This window comes from Pyxicephalus adspersus, chromosome 10 (genome assembly GCF_032062135.1).
Source record: "Pyxicephalus adspersus chromosome 10, UCB_Pads_2.0, whole genome shotgun sequence".
NCBI lineage: Eukaryota > Metazoa > Chordata > Amphibia > Anura > Pyxicephalidae > Pyxicephalus > Pyxicephalus adspersus.
The window spans coordinates 53029529-53049124 of NC_092867.1; the positions used below are offsets into that span (position 1 = coordinate 53029529).

At 40.9% G+C, this 19596-nt stretch overlaps 2 protein-coding genes across 3 annotated transcripts; one reads left to right on the plus strand and one right to left on the minus strand.

Moving 5' to 3' along the window:
• Positions 1–564: 564 nt before the first annotated feature.
• On the plus strand, positions 565–13638 carry NDUFV1 (NADH:ubiquinone oxidoreductase core subunit V1). 2 transcript variants are annotated; one of them, XM_072424283.1, is made up of 11 exons: positions 565–659; positions 1852–1963; positions 2812–2891; positions 3533–3703; positions 5108–5291; positions 6252–6441; positions 8686–8898; positions 9568–9734; positions 9825–9906; positions 10398–10543; positions 13447–13638. In XM_072424283.1, the coding sequence occupies exons 2-11, from the start codon at positions 1868–1870 to the stop codon at positions 13528–13530; spliced, it is 1413 nt and encodes a 470-aa protein (XP_072280384.1). In that variant the 5' UTR covers positions 565–659; positions 1852–1867; the 3' UTR covers positions 13531–13638. The 2 variants fall into 2 exon arrangements, with proteins under 2 accessions (XP_072280384.1, XP_072280385.1); XM_072424284.1 differs by having other exon boundaries at positions 641–679.
• Positions 13639–13723: 85 nt separating this feature from the next.
• On the minus strand, positions 13724–19271 carry NUDT8 (nudix hydrolase 8). The gene is made up of 5 exons (XM_072423189.1): positions 19177–19271; positions 18539–18790; positions 16032–16164; positions 15305–15382; positions 13724–14009 (listed from the first exon to the last, which is right to left on the minus strand). Exons 1-5 carry the CDS (start codon positions 19269–19271, stop codon positions 13788–13790), a joined length of 780 nt encoding a protein of 259 aa, XP_072279290.1. The 3' UTR covers positions 13724–13787.
• Between the last annotated feature and the right edge of the window lie 325 nt (positions 19272–19596).

Below are 19596 nucleotides of genomic sequence, written 5' to 3' on the forward strand. Positions count from 1 at the left end.
CTATCTATCTATCATCTATCTATCTAATCTATCTACTGTAAATACATTTGTATATACCCAGAGCTCCCTCTAGTGGTAGGTCAACATTTCTATATTTACATGTTAATGAGATAATAAATAGTATTTATATAGCGCCAACATATAGGGCAGCGTTGTACTTTAAATGGGGGTAGTAAATGACAGAAAGATACAAACATTGACAGGGGGGTGCCTAGAACTGCTTTTTCATAATATTCTTATTATTATTAATATTAATAATAATATTAATAACAATAATATTATTAATAATAATAATAATAATAATAATAATAATAATAATACTTGTTCTTTTGTTTGGCACACATATCTTAAATGTTAGCAATCAAACAGAACTATTTTGACGTAACATGACGTGATAAACTGCAAACACTGTCTATCATGGTAAAAGGTGATACCCCATGTTGATATATTTGAGTCAAACATTCCCAATATTTCCAATATTTGTGACTTCTTTAGTTTAGTACCTACAACCTTATGAAGCACTTCATAAGCCGGGCAGAGCGCCCGCAGTAAATATGGCCGCTGCGAGTACAAGGACTTCCTACGGCGCACGCGTGCAACGTAACGCGATTTAAGGGCCCCGGAAGAGGAGGAGAGCTTGTTGGTGGCTGCAGCTGAAGGTGACTTCATATAAACACGGGTATTTAGGTTTTACAGCAAAAATATGGCACCTGGGGGTGTCAGGGAGGGCTGGGTGAGGAGCATATGAGGAGCATATGAGGAATTCTTGATGGGATATAAATTTGCTGTAATTTCATATCGTACCCGAATGACAAGGGGAGGAGGCACGGGGAAGTCTGCCTAGGTTTATGTAAGATCTATCTGATTACATAAAGCTTTACACAACAGTGAAATTCTAACAATATGTATAAATTACATTTAATAAACTTCATAGGACCTTTCTCTGTAATAAAGGGCATGCCAAAGTGGCACCTCTGTTGTGCTTCACTTTAGCATGTCTTAAGTGCACATATTTAGAAATCAGAGTGCATTAACAGTGGCAGTTTCTGCCATTTAAACATCTGAGCAGAAGTTTTACACTTTATAATAAACTACATATTTTACTTGTGTTGTTGCTGATTGCTCCCTGGACTGATCAGCATTTACACAAGTCGCCCAATTTGTGATCTGTCATGTTATATTCTGGTGACTGGTGTCAGGGGAACAGTCATTGAAGGACACAATACAGAAACATTTTTCTTTTGCTGGAGTAAAGCAGAGTTAAGCTTCCAGTGTGTTAAAATTTCTTTTATAAAGGTTTCCACACATTTCTACACCCGGGTACTTGTGTTACCAGGGTAGGAAGTTCTCCTTCAGTGTCCCCCTGACCATAACCCCTAAGTTATATAAGTACATTTTATCAGCCCTTTTCCCCTGGAGGTTTTGGCTATAATGTGCAAATTTCTACAACACATGGGCACATTATAGGGGCCTTACCTAACAGGGCTGTGTTGACCGTGTTCTTCAGGGCTCAATCTTTAGCCTCCTAATTTGCTGAGATAAGGGTACAATGCTGAGCTACGCATGTAAGACCTAATGGTGAACTGCACATGCAAACTTTATGCTGAGACCAATCTGTGCATTCATGGCTCGCTGTTTTCAAGAAAGAAGGAGCTGACAACAGGATAGCTATTTATTGCGGTCTGCGTTCCACCCCCTTTTTTTGCGCTGGGGACCATTTTCCAATCACAGAGTACCTTTTGCGGAATATCACAGGCTCTGCCTGTGAATTTGTTCTTTTATTTGATTACAATTCTTCTGCCAAATTTTCAGCACGTCTAACACATCCGTTGTCCATTTATTGTATTACAGGCCATCTCCAGTCAAGATGATTCTCTCCCTCCGGCAGATCCTTCGGGCTCCACTGCCCTCTCCAGCAGCTACTGTCACCCTTGCAAGATTCAACTCAACAGCTCCTGAACAGGTAAAAGAAAAAAAAACTTCTTTCCTGATCAGGAACAGGCATTACAATCAATCTACATTACATACCTGACTTGCTTCTGTTCTGCACATACAGGTAATGGCCTTTTACCCATGATGATAAGTGTGGGGTTTTGACATTACTGTTATTAGGGTTGTAAAAGGCTAGGATCACCCCTGCTTCCTCTGGATTGTTTTTAGGTGATTACAGTTTATTTCCTTTTAACAATGGGAAATGGTAGAAGATGTCACATGATGTGCCGGCTGATGTGACCTGTGCCAGCTTCTAGGAAAGTCGGTTATGATAAATTCCTAATACCTATACACTTCAGTATCCCACCCCCCCTGGCCCTGCATGCTGAAAGCAGACCTATCACCAACATTTTTACTTTACATAAAAGAGTAGACAACCCTTTATGTAAGGTAAAAATTACGCATCCCAGGAGTCTTCTGGCTGCTCCTTCTTTGCATGCCTGATCTCCACACAGATGAAGACAGATTAAAGGATGATCCAGGAAACCTCCAGAGAGATCTACGAAAGTAAAGGTGAGTTTTTTTTTTTTGACGTTATGCTTTAACTGTGTAGTAGAGAAGAACATTGGATTATTGAATTGTTGTATTGGAATATTTCATAAAAGGGTTAATCCACCTTAATTTGATAATATTGGAGTTGGAATGACATCAGATAGTTGATTCACCTACTACCTTCTCATGTGGGTCCTTCTCATGTGAGTCCAAGATCCCTGGGTCCCAATTCCCCAGCCACTTTCTCCTAAGGGGTATGAAAGTGTTCGATTTGGGTGTGGCTGGTATCTATAGTACAATATTAATTTCTCACCTTTTCACTTGTAGGCACCCAAGAAGACAAAGTTTGGGCCTCTGAGCGATGAGGACCGAATTTTCACTAATTTATATGGACGTCATGATTGGAGGTAAGGTCAATTTGTTTTGTGATTGAACTAGGTTTTCTTAGTCTGTCTTTGCTCTTCTAAAAGAGTTGTTGCCAGTTTGGAGGTCTGTCTTTGCACACAGGTAGGTTTAATACCAATGGTTGTTTCCTTTTAAAGGTAAATCATGTCACAGCCGTATTGTTCTTCACCTTATCCGACTTAATTTGGTGTTTTATATTAAGTGTGTGTAAACTATATAGTATGGGCACATCAAAGTGGGGGAAGGATTAGAACCTTTGCAGGATTGTACTGCTGGCTGTGTCTCAGCTAGGTACATTCACCCTCTCTTTTTAGCCTGGTCATTCACCTTGTGAAGTCATCGGGACAGAAAGTGATGGCAAATGGGTGTGTAGCTTGCTATATAGGAAAGACTGAAGCTTTGCCAAAAACTAGAATCCTAAAGTAGCTCTATATTGTTAGGGGACTGGAGTCCTCATTCAGTTCCTCTACAATCATTTCAGTAAATTGCTTCCTCTGTGTGAGTTTCCCCGAAGACCTTCTTTTCCTCCAACATACTAAGAATATTCTAGCTTCCAGACAAGTTGTTTTCTTCATGTGATATGATGCATTTGGTTTTAAGCTCCTGTGTTATATTTTTTTCTTTGTTTCTGCTTCACTTGTAGGTTAAAAGGAGCGCTGAGCCGTGGTGACTGGTACAAGACCAAGGAGATTCTGCTGAAAGGAGTGGATTGGATATTGGGAGAAATAAAGGCTTCCGGACTGAGAGGAAGAGGAGGAGCCGGCTTTCCCACTGGACTCAAATGGAGCTTCATGAACAAGCCATCTGATGGACGGTAAGGTGGTGGGCTTGAATGTTTGGGTATCACAACCAACATGGTTTTTAAAGCCTCTAGGAGGAGGTCAGCACTGGCAGGATGTTTACATCTGGTGAAGAAAATAATTGACCGTGGCATAAAACCAGTTCTAAATTTCCAGTTCTGCGTTTATGGTCCGTTAATGGACTGGAAGTGGTGTTAGGATCTATATAGACAATTAATAGACAATATATATAGGCACTTTTTTGTACTTCATATGATTATGTATACCTGGTGCAAAAAATACTTTTCTGCTTTATATCCACACTTATATATTCATACATCATAGGACAACATAGGACTGAACCCAGCCTTGTGTAACTGTTTTGCGATCATGTTTATATAATCAAAAGGCATGGGGCTTGGGGGGAAAACTCAGCTAGCATTACCAGAACCTGCATCATTACACATCATGCTTAAATGTAAAGATAAATTATCCATTTATAAGATAGATTATCCATTACTGTACATCTGTGTGCAACATGATAGTAACAAAAATCCTGCCATTGCTGAGTTCAAACTGAACATTCTAGTGGGTCATCTACAAACTTGTTTTGGATCAGTGTTGCACAATTTACTGAAGCCTTTGGGTCACAATGCATTCTTCTGCTGACCTCCACAACATCACTCTCCTGCAATGACATGGAGGTCAGCAAGAGGAACCAGTGAGAACTGTGGGGCAACACAAAGATCTGTGCCTCTGACAATTTTTGTTTCCTGTGGGCTTTGGGGGACAATTTCTTGGGGTCAGAGCAGCATTCAGCAGAGTGGGTACAAGTAAAGCTGATTTTTCCTTTTTTTGCAGGTACCTGCTTACTTTAATCTTTAATCAAGATAGGGACTTTTTAGGATTTCCCGACCAATGTAGTGCACCATTAGGGTAGAGAAGATACGTGGATATGTTATGACTTTTTAATGTATTTTGTATAGGAAGGGCATTGATTCTGGAAATGCCAATTGGTTGGCTCACCCTCTGGCGTTTTTTAATATACCATTTAGAAAAAACAAAATGTTCCACAGGGATTTTGGTTTGTATTCTCTTCCATTCATTTTTGTTTGAAATATATACTTTAGACCAGTGGTTGCCAACATGGTGGTCCACGGCTCTGGCCGGTGCGCCCCCCCAACGGGGTCAGGAGAAGGACCAGAGCTGTGGACCATGTCTCCTGTATGGATTGTAGGCTCAGACCTGCGATGGGAGAGTGGGCGGATTCTGGCATTCTGATGTCACTGTACTGTGAGTGGCACTCGGCTCCCCACGCATGCGCGGTCCGGAGTCTGTGCATTTAGTGGTCTGTAGGTCTGAAAAGGTTGGGGACCACTGGTTTAGACTGTCTTTTATTGACAAAGTAAATGCAATTCTCCCTCTACTTCATGTTTCAGGCCTAAGTATCTTGTAGTCAATGCAGACGAGGGAGAACCAGGGACCTGCAAGGACCGTGAGATTATGCGGCATGACCCCCACAAGCTGGTGGAGGGTTGTCTGGTCGCTGGCCGCAGTATGGGCGCAAGAGCCGCTTACATCTACATCCGAGGAGAGTTCTACAATGAGGCATCCAACCTCCAGGTACTCACATGACTTGTAATGATGTTGAGAAAACATGAAGGCTCTGAAACTAGTTCCAAATTTCCAGTTCTGCTTTTATTGTCTCTTTATGGACCTGGGAAGTGGTTACGATCTATATTGACAATATACACAACAAAATCCAGTTTTAGCACTTTTTTGTATTCCATATAATTATATGTGCTTGGTGCAAAATATGCTTCTTTGTTTTGGCAAGTCTCCCTGGTTTCTTTTGGGCAACAGCATTCAACATCATTGAACAGTGATTGGTAGGGGTGTCGCTATTCCCAATTTATAATTATCCACACTTAAATATTAGTCTTCATCATGAGACATCATTGTTCTTACTCCCACTACATGACTATCTATAGTATTCTGACTGATTAGCTGAACTTAGGGCTGCAAACCGATACCCAGCCTCATGTAACTATTTTGTGACCATGTATATATATTCGAATATGAGACCCTTGTATCTTTGTTCCCATAATTTTGTACACCTCTTGTAGATTGCAGTACATGGTTTTTGCTGCCCATCATACCACTGCAACTACACAGGTAAATAAAGTGGTGGCAGGTTTGTATAAAAAAGAGGGTAATGCAAAGCCCAACCAGTAGCATGGGGAGAGGTCAGCGAAGCTGAATGTAACAGGAGGGAAGTAAATGGAGAAGATACAAATAGACACGGTAGTCTGCAAAGAAAGTTGGTGACGGTGAAGCGCCAAGTGTGTACAAAAAAAGCACTGCAATGCTTAACATCTAAGCAATTCTATGTTTGGATCTTGAATTGTGCATCAGCAAATTGCTTAATTTAAAAAAAGGAAGCAGGATAAGTGTATTTGCTTCCAGTAGGTCTTCTGCATAAATTCTTTTCATGTCTGTTCTTAAGCTGGCATGCATTTTCTGATACAAGTTTTAAAAAGTGTGCCATACCCACTTAAGCTCACTAGTTCTGCATTTGAACAGGTGGCCATTCGAGAGGCGTACGAGGCAGGATTTATCGGAAGAAATGCCTGCGGCTCTGGATTTGACTTTGATGTGTTTGTGGTGAGAGGAGCTGGGGCATACATCTGTGGCGAAGAGACTGCACTGATCGAGAGTATTGAAGGGAAGCAGGGAAAGCCCCGTCTCAAGCCCCCATTTCCCGCTGATGTTGGTAAGAACTGAGTTGTATTTCATCTAGATTTTTCAGTAACAGATCTTCCTATTGTCCCCTGTTTCATGTGGCATGTGGTGGACCGAGTGGACAGTATACTGGGAGGGGCTGGACAGGACCCAGGTGTCTTGGTCCATGTTGAAACCAATGACAATATAGATGGAAGATGGAAGATCCTTAAAAATCAGTTTAAAGAATTAGGTTTCAAGTTGAAGAAAAGACCCTTCAAGGTTATGTTCTCTGGAATATTGCCTGTGCCATGCGCAATGGGAAAGCGCATGGCACAGGCAATGTGCCTGTGGAAAGCTTTAGGGGAATGGTGGAGAGATATTTAAACTAAGACTGAGGGGGGGTGGGACAGTAAAAAAGGTGGCTGAAAGGTTAGTCAGGGATCAGACACTAGTGGAGGGGGGAATGGGGATAGATAGTGGCGGGGTTATGGATAATTGTAAGTGTTACAAATGTTACATGTTACAAACAAATATAGGATTGTGCAGTACTGAAAAACAAAAGGATTAGGCAAACAATGCTGGTAAAAGCAGCAATGGTTTAAAGAGCCTATTCACCAATGCTTGAAGGTTAGAGAAAGTAGGAAGTAGGTAGGTGAGTTGGAAGCTTTAATGAGTGAGGAGCAAAGTCATTACTAGGTAACTACAGACCAGTCAGTTTAACGTCCATAGTTGGAAAGGTCCTAGAGAGTTTGATAAAGAACCACATAGAGGAGTTTCTGCTAGAAAATAATATTATAAGTGATAGTCAGCATGGCTTTAAGAAAGACTGAAGTTGTCAAACAAATATACTCTCTTTTTATAAGGAAGTAAGTAAACAGGTAGACAGTGGAATATCAGTTGATATAGTGTACGTGGACTTTGCTAAAGCATCTGACACCGTACCCCACACATGGTTAATATGCAAGTTAGGGTCAATAGGTTTAGAAAAGTCAATCTGTAAATGGATAGAGAACTGGCTTAAAGATCTCATCCAGGGAGCTGTAATTAATGATTCATAATCTGAATGGTCTAAGGGTATTAGTGGTGTACCCCAGGGTTCAGTGTTGGAACCTTTACTGTTTAACATCTTTATAAATTATATGGAGTTTGGTATTAAAAGTACCATTTCTGTGTTTGCAGATGACACCAAACTATGTAATGGAATAAGGTCCATACAGGATGTCTATAATCTACAAGCAGACCTGGATGTACTGTTTGATTGGGCAGCCAAGTGGCAAATGACATTTAATATAGATAAATGCAACGTTATGCACTTGGGAGCTAATAACATGCATGCTTCATACTGTCCAGGGGGAATAAATTTGGGGAAGTCAGAAATGGAAAAGGATCTGGGGGTTATGGTACATCATAGACTTAATAGCAGCATGCAATGCAAGGCTGCAATATCTAAAGCTAGTAAAGTACTTTCTTGTATGAAAAGAGAATACACTGCAGAGATGGAGACATAATCCTGCCTGTACAAAGTATTGGTCAAACCACATCTGGAATATGCAGTCCAGTTTGGGGCACCAGTTCACAAAAAGGACATTGTTGAATTGGGGAGAGTGCAGAGAAGGGCAACTAAAATAATAAAAGGAATGGAGGAGCCCAGCTATGAGGAGAGATTAGCTTAACTGAATCTTTTCTCCCTTGAGAAGAGACGTGTAAGGGGGGATATGATCATCCTGTATAAATTTATAAACGGTCAATACGGAGAACTCTCTTCCCCATTATTCACATTGAGATCATTACAAAGAACAAGAGGGCACTCTTTACGTCTGGAGGAAAAGAAGTTTAAGCTCCGGATAAGGAAAGGGATTCTTCACTGTTTTATATCCGGGATATGTTTATTTCCCTAGTTGTTGAACTTGATGGTCTTATGTCTTTTTTCAACCTAACCTACTATATAACTATATTCTACAACTGCCAAGCATTGGGACTTATAATTCTCGATATGGTGGTGCATATGGATCCTTTCCCTTATTCCCACAAGGGAGCCAATAAGCACATATTCATCTAATCTCTATGCCTGAATGTCCTCACATAGAGGAACAAGTGTCCACCACTATTTGTTACTGCCCCCTCCCCCCCTTTTTTTTAATGGTGCATCATAATCTTCACTGGTAGAAACCAGTACGCTGTCTGCCACTCGTGTTCTCATTATTTACTGTGTTCCTACTACTTTTTATTGAATCTAGAAAACTGCTTATAGATGGTGGATTTTTAATTGCTGGTCTCTTATTCTGCCTTGTAGGAGTCTTTGGATGCCCAACAACTGTAGCTAATGTAGAGACAGTTTCCGTGGCGCCCACCATCTGCAGGCGCGGTGGCTCTTGGTTTGCCAGCTTTGGCCGAGAAAGAAATTCAGGAACTAAACTGTTCAACATCTCTGGTCATGTCAACAATCCATGCACCGTGGAAGAAGAGATGTCCATACCACTGAAGGAGCTTATAGAAAGGCACGCAGGTACTGTATGACTTCACTTGAAGTAGCCTTAGGTAAGCAAATGCAAGTCACTGCAAAGAGAAATAGATAAGAGTAAGCCTGTGTTGAACAGGCAGTGACGTCTGGGTAAATGTTGACATGACAATCTAAATTATGGGATCTTATCATTTTGTTAGAGCACTGGCATATTTTCCAACCTGACGTATACCGGCTAGTGATGCTGGAACACCTTTCTTATTGCCTCCCATGTGCAACCTCATCCAAAAAATTAATAGCACTGTTGGCAGATTTCCCACAGCTACCAGTATAATTCAAGTGAACTTGCATTAGAACTCCCGACAATCCACCTATTATATGGCTGAAATACAACCTTGTTTGCTCAGCCATAACACATAGTCTGTAAGTTCACTTTTTTGCACAATACCTCCAGATTGATTTTGTCTGTCCTTTCCTTTTATTAAGTTTCAATTGTCAGTGTGAGCCCTGCTGCATTTGTATGACTGCCATCACTGACAGTCCTTTCCACGCCTTTTCACAGTCTCCTGAAAAGGTTGTGGTCTGTGGTCATGGCCAGAAGCACTTACTTAGAAGAGCCACAATGTTTCTAACGGATTGCTTTTAATGTCTCCTTGGCCTGTTTTTCCCCAGTCATGTGATTTGTCTGGTGACCTCTCTCTCTCAATTTTGTAGGTGGTGTCATTGGTGGCTGGGATAATCTGCTGGGTGTCATTCCCGGAGGCTCCTCTACTCCTATAATCCCTCGCTCAGTATGTGACAATGTCCTCATGGATTTTGACGCTCTTATTCAGGCTCAGACTGGTCTCGGAACGGCTGCGCTCATTGTCATGAATAAACAGGTAAGTGTATTTATAATTTACGAAAGTCCTTTCCCATTGTTACGGTGAGCTGCAAATGCACATCCCTGACTCTCTGTTCTTTCATTGCAGACAGACATTGTTCGTGCTATTGCTCGTCTGATAGAGTTCTATAAGCACGAGAGCTGTGGACAGTGCACACCATGCAGGGAAGGTACGCTATATTTTTAGAGGGCACCGGTTTGAGCTGAAATGCTCAAACTATATACTATTGATATACTGATATATTTTGTCACTTACCTGTAAATAATACAGAGATATGGAAATCTGGCTTTACTGTACATTCAATCTGGGTCTCTAACCCGAAAACTACCATTGCAAGCAATGAGAACTCGCATATTCTCTATTGATAATTTTACTTTAGAAAGGAAACATGTCGCTTTTTCTGGCTTTATCAGATCCTTAAACTTTTAGGCCAACTGTGGCATAACCACATATCCCCCACCCCGTTTATAATTCTAATGATCCTGCTATCATTGTTTACCATGCATAGACTCTCAGTGCCAATTTTAGTAGAGTATACCAAAATAAAGATTGCCAGCTTGTGTTTAGTTGGCAGGGTAGACTGTGGTGACAGGGTCCCAAAGTACAAAGCCTTTTTTCCTGTCCTTTTTTCCTAGAGATCTTTTATTTCATTCTCTGCAGGGGTTGACTGGATGAACAAAATCATGTGGAGGATGTGCCAAGGAAATGCCCAGGAGGCTGAGATAGACATGTTGTGGGAGATCAGCAAGCAAATAGAAGGTCACACAATCTGTGCTTTAGGAGACGGCGCAGCTTGGCCTGTGCAGGTAAATACTTTCCTATACCTTTTTATTTGACTAAGCTAAGTTCTGCAAGTCCAAGCAAAACTTAATTCCTTTATAGAAGGATACTGGCTAATTTAATGATCACTCGCTATGGAAACAATTCTTACAAGTCCTTCCACCAAGTGTAATATTCATATTGGAAAAAGAACTCAGAAACAAGAGAGGACATTGCTTTCTTCCACTGACTGGTAAATTATGTAAAGTACTTACCTAATTTATAGGAATGAAGTGTATATAGTGCTTGCAAATAAATCCTGATATGTGTGTGGATGCTTGTTTACCCTTAAGGGCCACACACACCGCTTCAAAACAACCTTTTTGCAGCAAGCCAATTATAACAAAGACCAATAGAGTTCATTGCCACTTCTGGCTCCCCAGGCTATGTTCAAATCTCCGTTTTTTCAGGCTTTTGTAGGCATTTTTCAGTCCATTAATATCTAAAAAAAAGCCTTGCAAAAAATAGGTCAAATCGAAACAAATGGGTTTATTTTTTGTGCAGGTGTTTGGCGTTTACAAACGTTTGTTTAGAAGCTCCATAGCTTTTAGGGTCGTTTTTGCCATCCCAATGTCTCTATGGACTTGCATTCAACAGTTCTTAACCACCTGAGCGTTACACTGATGTCTAGATTTCTGTACCAAAAGCGTTACAGGTTTTCATGAAATTTTTTTTTTTAAATTGTAGACCTGTAACTTACAGAATTATGTCCGAACAGGGTTCTAGTAGATATCATTTTTGTATTGAGTTCAATACAAAGCAACTCAATACAAAATTTTGAATTTCCCGCCCCGCCTCATGCAGCGACGTCACCGGGAAATCCCGGTGATTGTCACTGCACTCGCCGGCTGAACAAGGAAGGGGACGGACGTGTCCGGAGGAGCGGAGGGAGAAGGTGATGCTGGAACACGGACCCGACGCTGGATGAGCACAGCGGGACCAGGTAAGTGGGATTTTAATGTAGACGAAAAAGTACGGGGTTATCCAAAGTAGCAAAAATTTTTGGGACGAAAAAGTACGGGGTTAGCGTACTGGGTTGGGGTTAGCGTAGGGGTTGGGAGGTTAAACGCTTGGGAAGGCATTTATTGGCATTTGCAGCAAGTGTTTATGGTACAAAAGGGAGCCAGGTACAAAACGACCATGTACAAAAGAAAGCCAGTTGCAGAAGTCAGCCAGGTACAAATGGCAGTCAAGGTACAGGTGTACACCTAGGGGAGTAAAAAAAGACAGCCAGGTGGCTGCCTTTCATAAGCTGTTCCCCACTCTAGGGTGTGGGGGCAGAAATCTACCTCTTCATGGAAGGGAGCTTATAAATTCCAAATAAGCCCCTAATTCCCACAACAACGACTTTGTTATGGGGAAGAGACCCTCCACCGTTGGGGGCAAGTGGGTCTAGTTTTAAAAATTGCAGAGTGGTGAAAAATAAAATGCAATAAAAATAATATCTGCACATAACAGGTATGCCTGGCAAGAAAAAATATGTACCTAATCCCACCACCTGCATCTGCCATTTGTACCTGGCTACCTTTTGTACCTGACTCCTTTTAACACCTGGATCCCTTTCTTTCCCCAGCCCAAAGCGTTTGCAGGTGTTTTATTTTTCTTTTTGGCGGGAAAAAGTCTCTATAAATGCATGCAATGCCGTATTAACACTAGCTGGCAAACAATCGTGAAAACTAGCTGTGCAGAGTAGGCTTCCAAGGGTGTTGAAAAGCCATGTTTTTCAGAAGAAGGTGTGAACAATCCCTTAGGCTGCTTACATAGGCTAGATTTCTGTCCTTGGAAACTCTCAATCGTTTCCAACAGGAAAAGACTGAAAGATGAATGAATGAGCACTGTGCATACAGCGCCTTTCTATTCTATGGAGAGGGGAGGGGGAGAAAGAGTGAGCGGCATCCCTTTGCCCTCTCCTCCTTTCACTTCCATTGCGATCGTCTTCTGACTTTCATGGATCTGACAGGTTAAGTCCATGAACAACACCGGAGATGAGCCATTGCTCGTGTTGTCCAAGAATCATCTGACGTGTGTACATAGCCTAAATCTGTCCTAATCCACAGGCTTCTGTTATATGCAGCTGACCCCCAAAAAATTGAACTATAAGGGATTTTACCACTTTTTAACAGCATTTACTGTTCCATATCTGTGACTTTTTAAAAAGAATTTAAAAAAATTGTCAGTTACAACCAAGCAATCGGCACTTTCTGCAGGAGGTTAGCATTGACGCCTTTCATACTTCTTAAATGACCATGTCAAAGCAATGCTGAATGCTCCACTACATCACCACAGCACAATAATGTTCACACAGATTTCTATGGCAGAAAGACAGGGTGTGTCTGACCAGCTTTCTTACTGAGAGCTGATTACACTGGGTCCTTAACCTGGTGCTGAATACACTGCACAATCCTAATTTATCCTGTACAACTGTTCTAGCACGAAGATACAAACACAAGTAGTCCCAGAGTTAGGGGCATCCGACACGCGGACGACTCCTAGATATGTACGAGGCTTCCCTGCTTGATCATGTGCAGTGTTTTTTTTTTTTTTTTGCTTTGTTTGTGATTAACAGACAGTGAGGTTTTTTTACAGTAACTGACACCATGTATTAGGCAGCAATATGTTGAGACAAACATCTGTCCTAATCGCATTTATTAAAATAATGTACCTGTTTCTACTTACATACAAATTCACAAACAAACCTACAGTCCCTATCTCGTATGTAACATGTGTAGAATGTCTTTTTTCATTACTTTGTTTTTTATGGGGGTCCTTGTTTGTTAGGTGTTTTTGTAGAGTCAATGTGAAATCAGCACAGAGAATATTGGCATCTACACACTGCTAAAACATTATTCACCTATTATCTATGTAACTATCTTCCTTTTTTGTTTTTTAGGGTTTGATTCGTCATTTCCGTCCAGAGTTGGAGGAAAGGATAAGACGGTTTCATGCAGCCAAGAGACAGCAAGCCAGCAACTAAGTGCACACAGGAGTTGTGACATTACCAGATCCGCTTTATTTATCAGAGAAGAATGCTGGCTTTTGCCCCTAGTGTTAAGTGTTAATAAACCTGAACTTTCTGAGCTGACCAGTCTTGTTGGCATTTTTTATAGATCATCAATAAGGATCATCTTTGTATAAAAGTAAACTTCATTGGAGAGTTTATATTAAAAATATATATATATTTTATTAAACCGATCGATTGACATTTCTAGATTTCCCTATTAATCAGATTTGTCATCGTGACCGAGAACCACTGAGGGCACTTCTATAGCTCCCAGGAAAGAGCAGTGAGAGAGTGGAGTCTGTCATCATGGCAGTGAGTCCCCACACCTTGTGTCCTGGAAGACGGAAAACCGGTAGAGTGTAGGCATAGCGACCTCGCTGGCGAAAACAGGTGTATCCCTGGGAGGCACTTGTACAGGCCAGAGAAAGGGGGAGAGAAAGGAGAGACTCCACCTGGGGATAGGAAATAACATAATAAACATGCCAGTACAGAACAGTAAAATACACCTGGATTTATATTTATGAACAAATTGCATAGTGATGTAACTAAATTGCATGTTTTTTTGCATGTGAATTGCATGTGAACGGAGAGGGGAAAATGTATCTAAAAGTTATTTAGAGAAAGGCAAATGTAGTTTATCGTACTTGAAATGTATTACCCGGACATAAGTGAAGATACAGACACTCTGAAATAATACAGGGCATCATTCCCAATTTTTACACTAGGTGTTCATTGGCATTCACAATTAAAGAGGAACTAAACTGAAAACTGCCCAAAAATAAAATACTCTTACCTTCAATCCCGCAGGATAGTCCGATCTATCTGGGGGTGTCCTGCATCGGGTCCCGCGTCGTCCTGGAGCCAACGCTCCGGGCGCCGCTATCTTAGAGATGCCCGGGCATGCACAGAAGGAGCACCCAAGAGCCTCCCGGGATACCTATGTCACGCATCCCGGGAGGCTCTTGGGTGCTCCTTCTGTGCATGCCCGGGCATCAAGGAGACACGCACACACAGGAGAGGAGCACACAGGAGAGGAACACGGTAAGAAACTTTTTTTTTAACAGCCTATGTGTAGGCTGTATTTGGACCATAAGACGCAGGGACTTTTTCCCCCCACTTCTGGGGGGAAAAAAGTGCGTCTTATGGTCAGAAAAATACGGTACTTCCTGAGGGAGCCTATTCCCCATTTTTACAGACCTTTACAGTGAAGAATTAAGCTTAAACTTCTTTTCTTCCAGACTCCAGTGTGCCGCCTTGTCCTTTGCAATGACCTTAAAGTGAATAATTGGGAAGAGAGTTCTCTATATGGAACTTTTTTATATTTGTACTGGGTGATCATTTACCCCCTTAAACGTCTCTTCCCAAGGGAAATAGGTTCAGATCTCATGTTAAGGCACGGAGCCTGTGCAGCCAAACACCAGCACCCAATATTAGAAAAGCGGGTCTTGTCTGACATTTAAAAGTTTAAAGATAATTTGTTGCCTTTGCAGTAGAGTTAAGGAACAGATTTTACCACTCACCATGTCCTTGTCTACTTGCCCCTGATAGATCTGGGGACCTTACCCTAATCCATGTCACTGCAACACTTACTGATCAGTGACATAGCAGTCATTTGTTTCTACTGGTTGCATGTTTGTGCTTGGCATAAACAAAGGCCCAGGATGACAGCCCTATAGCCTAATGTTTTTAAAAATGTCATCCCTCTTATTTCTCTAGGACACATTTACTTTATTTCCAATGTACATACCTCCTCTGGATTGGGCTTTGCATTTAAGTCCTCCAGACAGCCTATGTTTGCCAGAACCGGAACGATGACCATCCCTGTCTGTGTAGGAAAACAGATATATTAGATGAAGTACTATCTGGCTATATCGGGATGTGTCTCCGGCCGGCAGGCTCCTCTCCTTCTGTGTCATTGTTTGTATCTGCTTGTCATTTGCAACCCCTATTTAATGTACAGCGCTGTGTAATATGGTGGCGCTATATAAATACTGTCTAATAATAATGACATGGAATGTAAGTAATTTCAGAACACCAATGCTTGAGTGGCTTTCCTATTACGGTAGTATTGTTACCACTGATGGGACATTATTCCTCAAACTGAAACTAACAATAAAGTGCCATTCCTCTCACTGACATCAACTGTGGGGCTCCATTTCTCCCACTGACACCAACCAATGGGCTTCTTTCCTCCACTAACACCAACCATGCAGCTCTATTCCTCCCTTTGACACCAACCATGGGGCATTATTCTTCCCATGGAAACCACTTCACCAGAATAAAATACCCTCAAAAGAATTTCTGATTCTGTTCAGCCTGTGTTTTGGGTTGTAACACCTAAACATCACCTATAAATCATCATTGTCACCTCTATGAGCAGGCAGGTGATACAGGTAGCTATAAATCAGAACAGGACAAATGGTACGAGCATGTAGTTAGTTCTTCGAGTTCCTACACCAAGTTCTCTTCCTTACCCAATCAGTAATTGGCTTCATGGGACCCCAAACCATATTTCGAGTCACCGACACTCCAAGTTCTTCTTGAGCTTCCCTTAGAGCTGTGTCTATGATGTCTTTATCGGATGCATCGCATTTTCCTCCTGGGAAACTAAAGAGTTAATCTTTTATAGACCTTGATGGTATTAGATGCTTGCCTACCTCCCACCCTCAGATTCACCTAAGAAGCACAATATCTTGATTAAACTGAACGCATCTTCTTCTCCCCCTCACATTCCAAATCTCCCCCCGACAGATTCCTAACTGTTTATAACACTGTTATTCGGCCGTTCCCTCAGGATGTTGTCTTGGCATCATCTTCGATTCTGCCCTCTCCTTTACCCCCCATACTCAGTACATTTCTAGTTCCTGTCACTTTCACCTGCGTAAACATCTCCTATATCCACCCCTACCTGTCCCCAGAGACCACCAAACTCCTTGTACATGCTCTCATCATCTCTCGTCTGGACTACTGTAACCTCCTCCTCTCTGGTATTCAACTAATCCAACTCTCCTCTACAATCTATTATGAATGCTGCAGCCAGACTTATCCATCCTTTCCACTGCTCCAATTCTGCTACCTCTCTCTCTAGTTCTTTTCATTGGCTTCTCACTCACATGTGCGGCTCCAAGACTTTTTTTAGAGCTGCCCCAACTCTATGGAATGGTCTTCCTTGTCCTATTCGGCTTGCTCCAACTTCCTGCTCATTTAAAAGTGCACTCAAAACCCATTTTTTCAAAGTTGCCTACCCATCTTTTGAAACTGTCACTACTTCCCACCACTACATATCTCCCATCCTATTGTGTGTGAAATTCCCCCACCTACTAGATTGTAAGCTCTTCTGGGCAGGGTCCTCTCCTCCTGTATCACTGTCTGTGTTTATCTGTCATTAGCAACCAACCACTATTTAATGTACAGCGCTATGTATGTATGTATGTATGTATGTATGTATGTTGGCCCTATATAAATCCTGTTTATTAACCACCTGGGCGGTTAGCCCGACCTTGGTTTGGGGTAAGTAAACTTGCTACTATCGTTTACCCCCAACCAAGGTCGGGGTAGCTAAAAATATAAACAAGCGTTATATTGCAATCCGATTGTCATACAACATTGTATGACAATCGGATTACAACTGAAAAAAATGACTTACCTTGTCCCTGCAGCTCTACCGGAGACGTCTGTCCTCATCCGGCGTGTGCAGTGACGATCTCCGGGGTTTCCCGGTGACGTCGCTGCATGCGTCGGTGCGGGCGGGAAATTCAAATAACTTTGTATTGAACTCAATACAAAAAAGCTGTATTGAGTCCAATACAAAGAAATCTTTATATAATATATATATAATTGTAATATATAAATATTATATAAGCTACTATACAGTTACATTACATTATACACTATTTTTTTTGTTTATATAAAAAATTTTTTTAATATTATTTTTATAAAATTTTGGACATATTTCGGTGAGTTATGTGGTAATTCGGTGAATTATAAGTAATTATTGAGTAATTCGGTGAACTATAGCCTACAATCTAAAATAAATTTCCATGCAAAAAATTTAACACTTTTTGCATGGAAGTTCGGAAAGAATTAGAACACTTGGCGTTCGCGTACGCGTCCTTTGGCGATTCCTGATGATGTCAGTGCATGCGCCGGTCGACGGGGGTTGCAGCGGGAAATTCAAATATTTTGTATTTGATTTAATACAAAGTCCTGTATCCAATCCAATACAAAATAATACAAAATATATTGATGTGGTTTTGTCTATAGGTATGTGACGTTGACTAGGGAGGTGTTTTAGAAAAATATATTACTATACAGTATACCAAATTATTGCATTTTCAGTATTTTTGATTTATTTATGTATTCTTGTTTAAGCTGATTTTTGTTTTTTTTATTTAATTTTATTAAAAGTAAATTTTTTTTTTTTTTACATGATTGTGTGTTTCAAACTTTTTTTTATATTCATGATATCTACTAGACCCTTGTTCAGACATATTTCTGTAAGTTACAGGTTTACAATTTAAAAAAAAAAAAATTCATGAAAAACAGTGTACCGCTTTTGGTACAGAAATCTAGACATCAGTGTAACGCCCAGGTGGTTTATAATATTACTTTGAAGAAAAGATCACCCTGCTTTTTACTAATTAGATTGAGATTACATCTGTTACAGATAAACAGATAAGTTGATTGTACAGTGGAACCTCAGTATCTCTTAAAGGTGACTTGGACCTTTATGCGTGGTGTACACAATTTGGCAAAGCCACGTTGTAGCCTCATTGGAGCGTTCTCATAAGGGTGGCTACAATGGAACCTCATGGTGACTCCATTGTAGCCACCCTAAAAATGGAAATAACAAAGAGTATCATTTCAGTGGTATATTAAAATGAAAAAGACATTACAGTCTAAGAGCTAATGTGTACTGCTATATTACAAATGTTAAATGTAGGGTTTATTGACCACATAGTTATGTTTTGGTGAAGCCTACCTGATGTCCCCTTTGTGCCTCCCTTTCAGCTTGGAGGAGCGTAAGGTGTAAAGAAAGGAGGGGGCTCCACGGAAAGTACATAATGTTACCAGAACCCCTGCAGATGCTTTAGCTGGTAGCGCCGTTTTACTCAGAACTTCCCGAACCCTTTGTTCTGTTTCATAGCAAAGACTTTCACCGGGGGGAACCTTATTGCAGAGTCCACGCTGGATGATGGATAGATGGGGACTCATTTTACCCTGGAAAATACAACTGTGAAACAATAATAATTGGAAAATGTTAACTGTAAAAAAAATATGTAAGAATAATAGCAACACAAAATAAATAAAAAAAAAAAAACCCAGTAACGCAAGAGGCTGCGTTGTGCTGCGTTTGTTGGGGAACATTTGAGTGGCTAACAATAATTACCAGACCCCATATTTATAGGGACCTCCCCTCCCCCCAAACTGTCACATGACACTTGGACAGACCTGACCTTCAGCTTATAAAATGACCCTTGCTGCAGAATAGTCTCCAACACAAAACAGGACTCACTGAAACAGGAAACACTGAACTGTAAACGTTACCTAATTTCCGTTCGCATAATTACTTATCTGGCTTATGAATTCCTCATAACTTTCTCTCGATCATTTAAATACCTTTCAAGTCTCCTTTTGCCAGTATCCAAAATGGCTGCCACTGAAAAGAGTAAACTTCCGGGAATTTTGAAGATGGCGACGGTTACAAGACGCATGTATGTAAGTCCAATGACCACTAGGTGTCTCAGCTACAGCATTGGATTCGTGACTTTAAAATGAATAGCGTTGTTTGTATGGTCTCATTTTCTTACTGCCTTCTAGTGGATACAAGTTATTTTATTAACTCTGACCAGATGAATTCTGATTTAAATTACATTACTTTTTAGGAGGGGTGTCAGATGAGTTTAAAATATCCTTTGGGTCATTTAAAGTGAACCTGTCACCAATACACCTATGTAGGCTCAATTCACTAAGCTATCCAAAGGATCCTAAGTTTCAAAATACGTAATACGTAATTTTAGCATGTAATCATATTATCAC

Excerpts from the sequence above, each read along its gene's own strand:
- NUDT8 (XM_072423189.1), bottom strand. The coding sequence starts at position 19,271 with ATGCGTCTTGTAACCGTCGCCATCTTCAAAATTCCCGGAAGTTTACTC. Across the intron at positions 15,383-16,031 it reads TGAAGCCAATTACTGATTGG|ACAGGGATGGTCATCGTTCC; the intron begins GTAAGGAAGAGA and ends TTTCCTACACAG. Across the intron at positions 14,010-15,304 it reads CAAAGCCCAATCCAGAGGAG|GTGGAGTCTCTCCTTTCTCT; the intron begins GTATGTACATTG and ends TCCTATCCCCAG.
- NDUFV1 (XM_072424283.1), top strand. The coding sequence starts at position 1,868 with ATGATTCTCTCCCTCCGGCAGATCCTTCGGGCTCCACTGCCCTCTCCA. Across the intron at positions 3,704-5,107 it reads AACAAGCCATCTGATGGACG|GCCTAAGTATCTTGTAGTCA; the intron begins GTAAGGTGGTGG and ends TTCATGTTTCAG. Across the intron at positions 6,442-8,685 it reads CCCATTTCCCGCTGATGTTG|GAGTCTTTGGATGCCCAACA; the intron begins GTAAGAACTGAG and ends TCTGCCTTGTAG.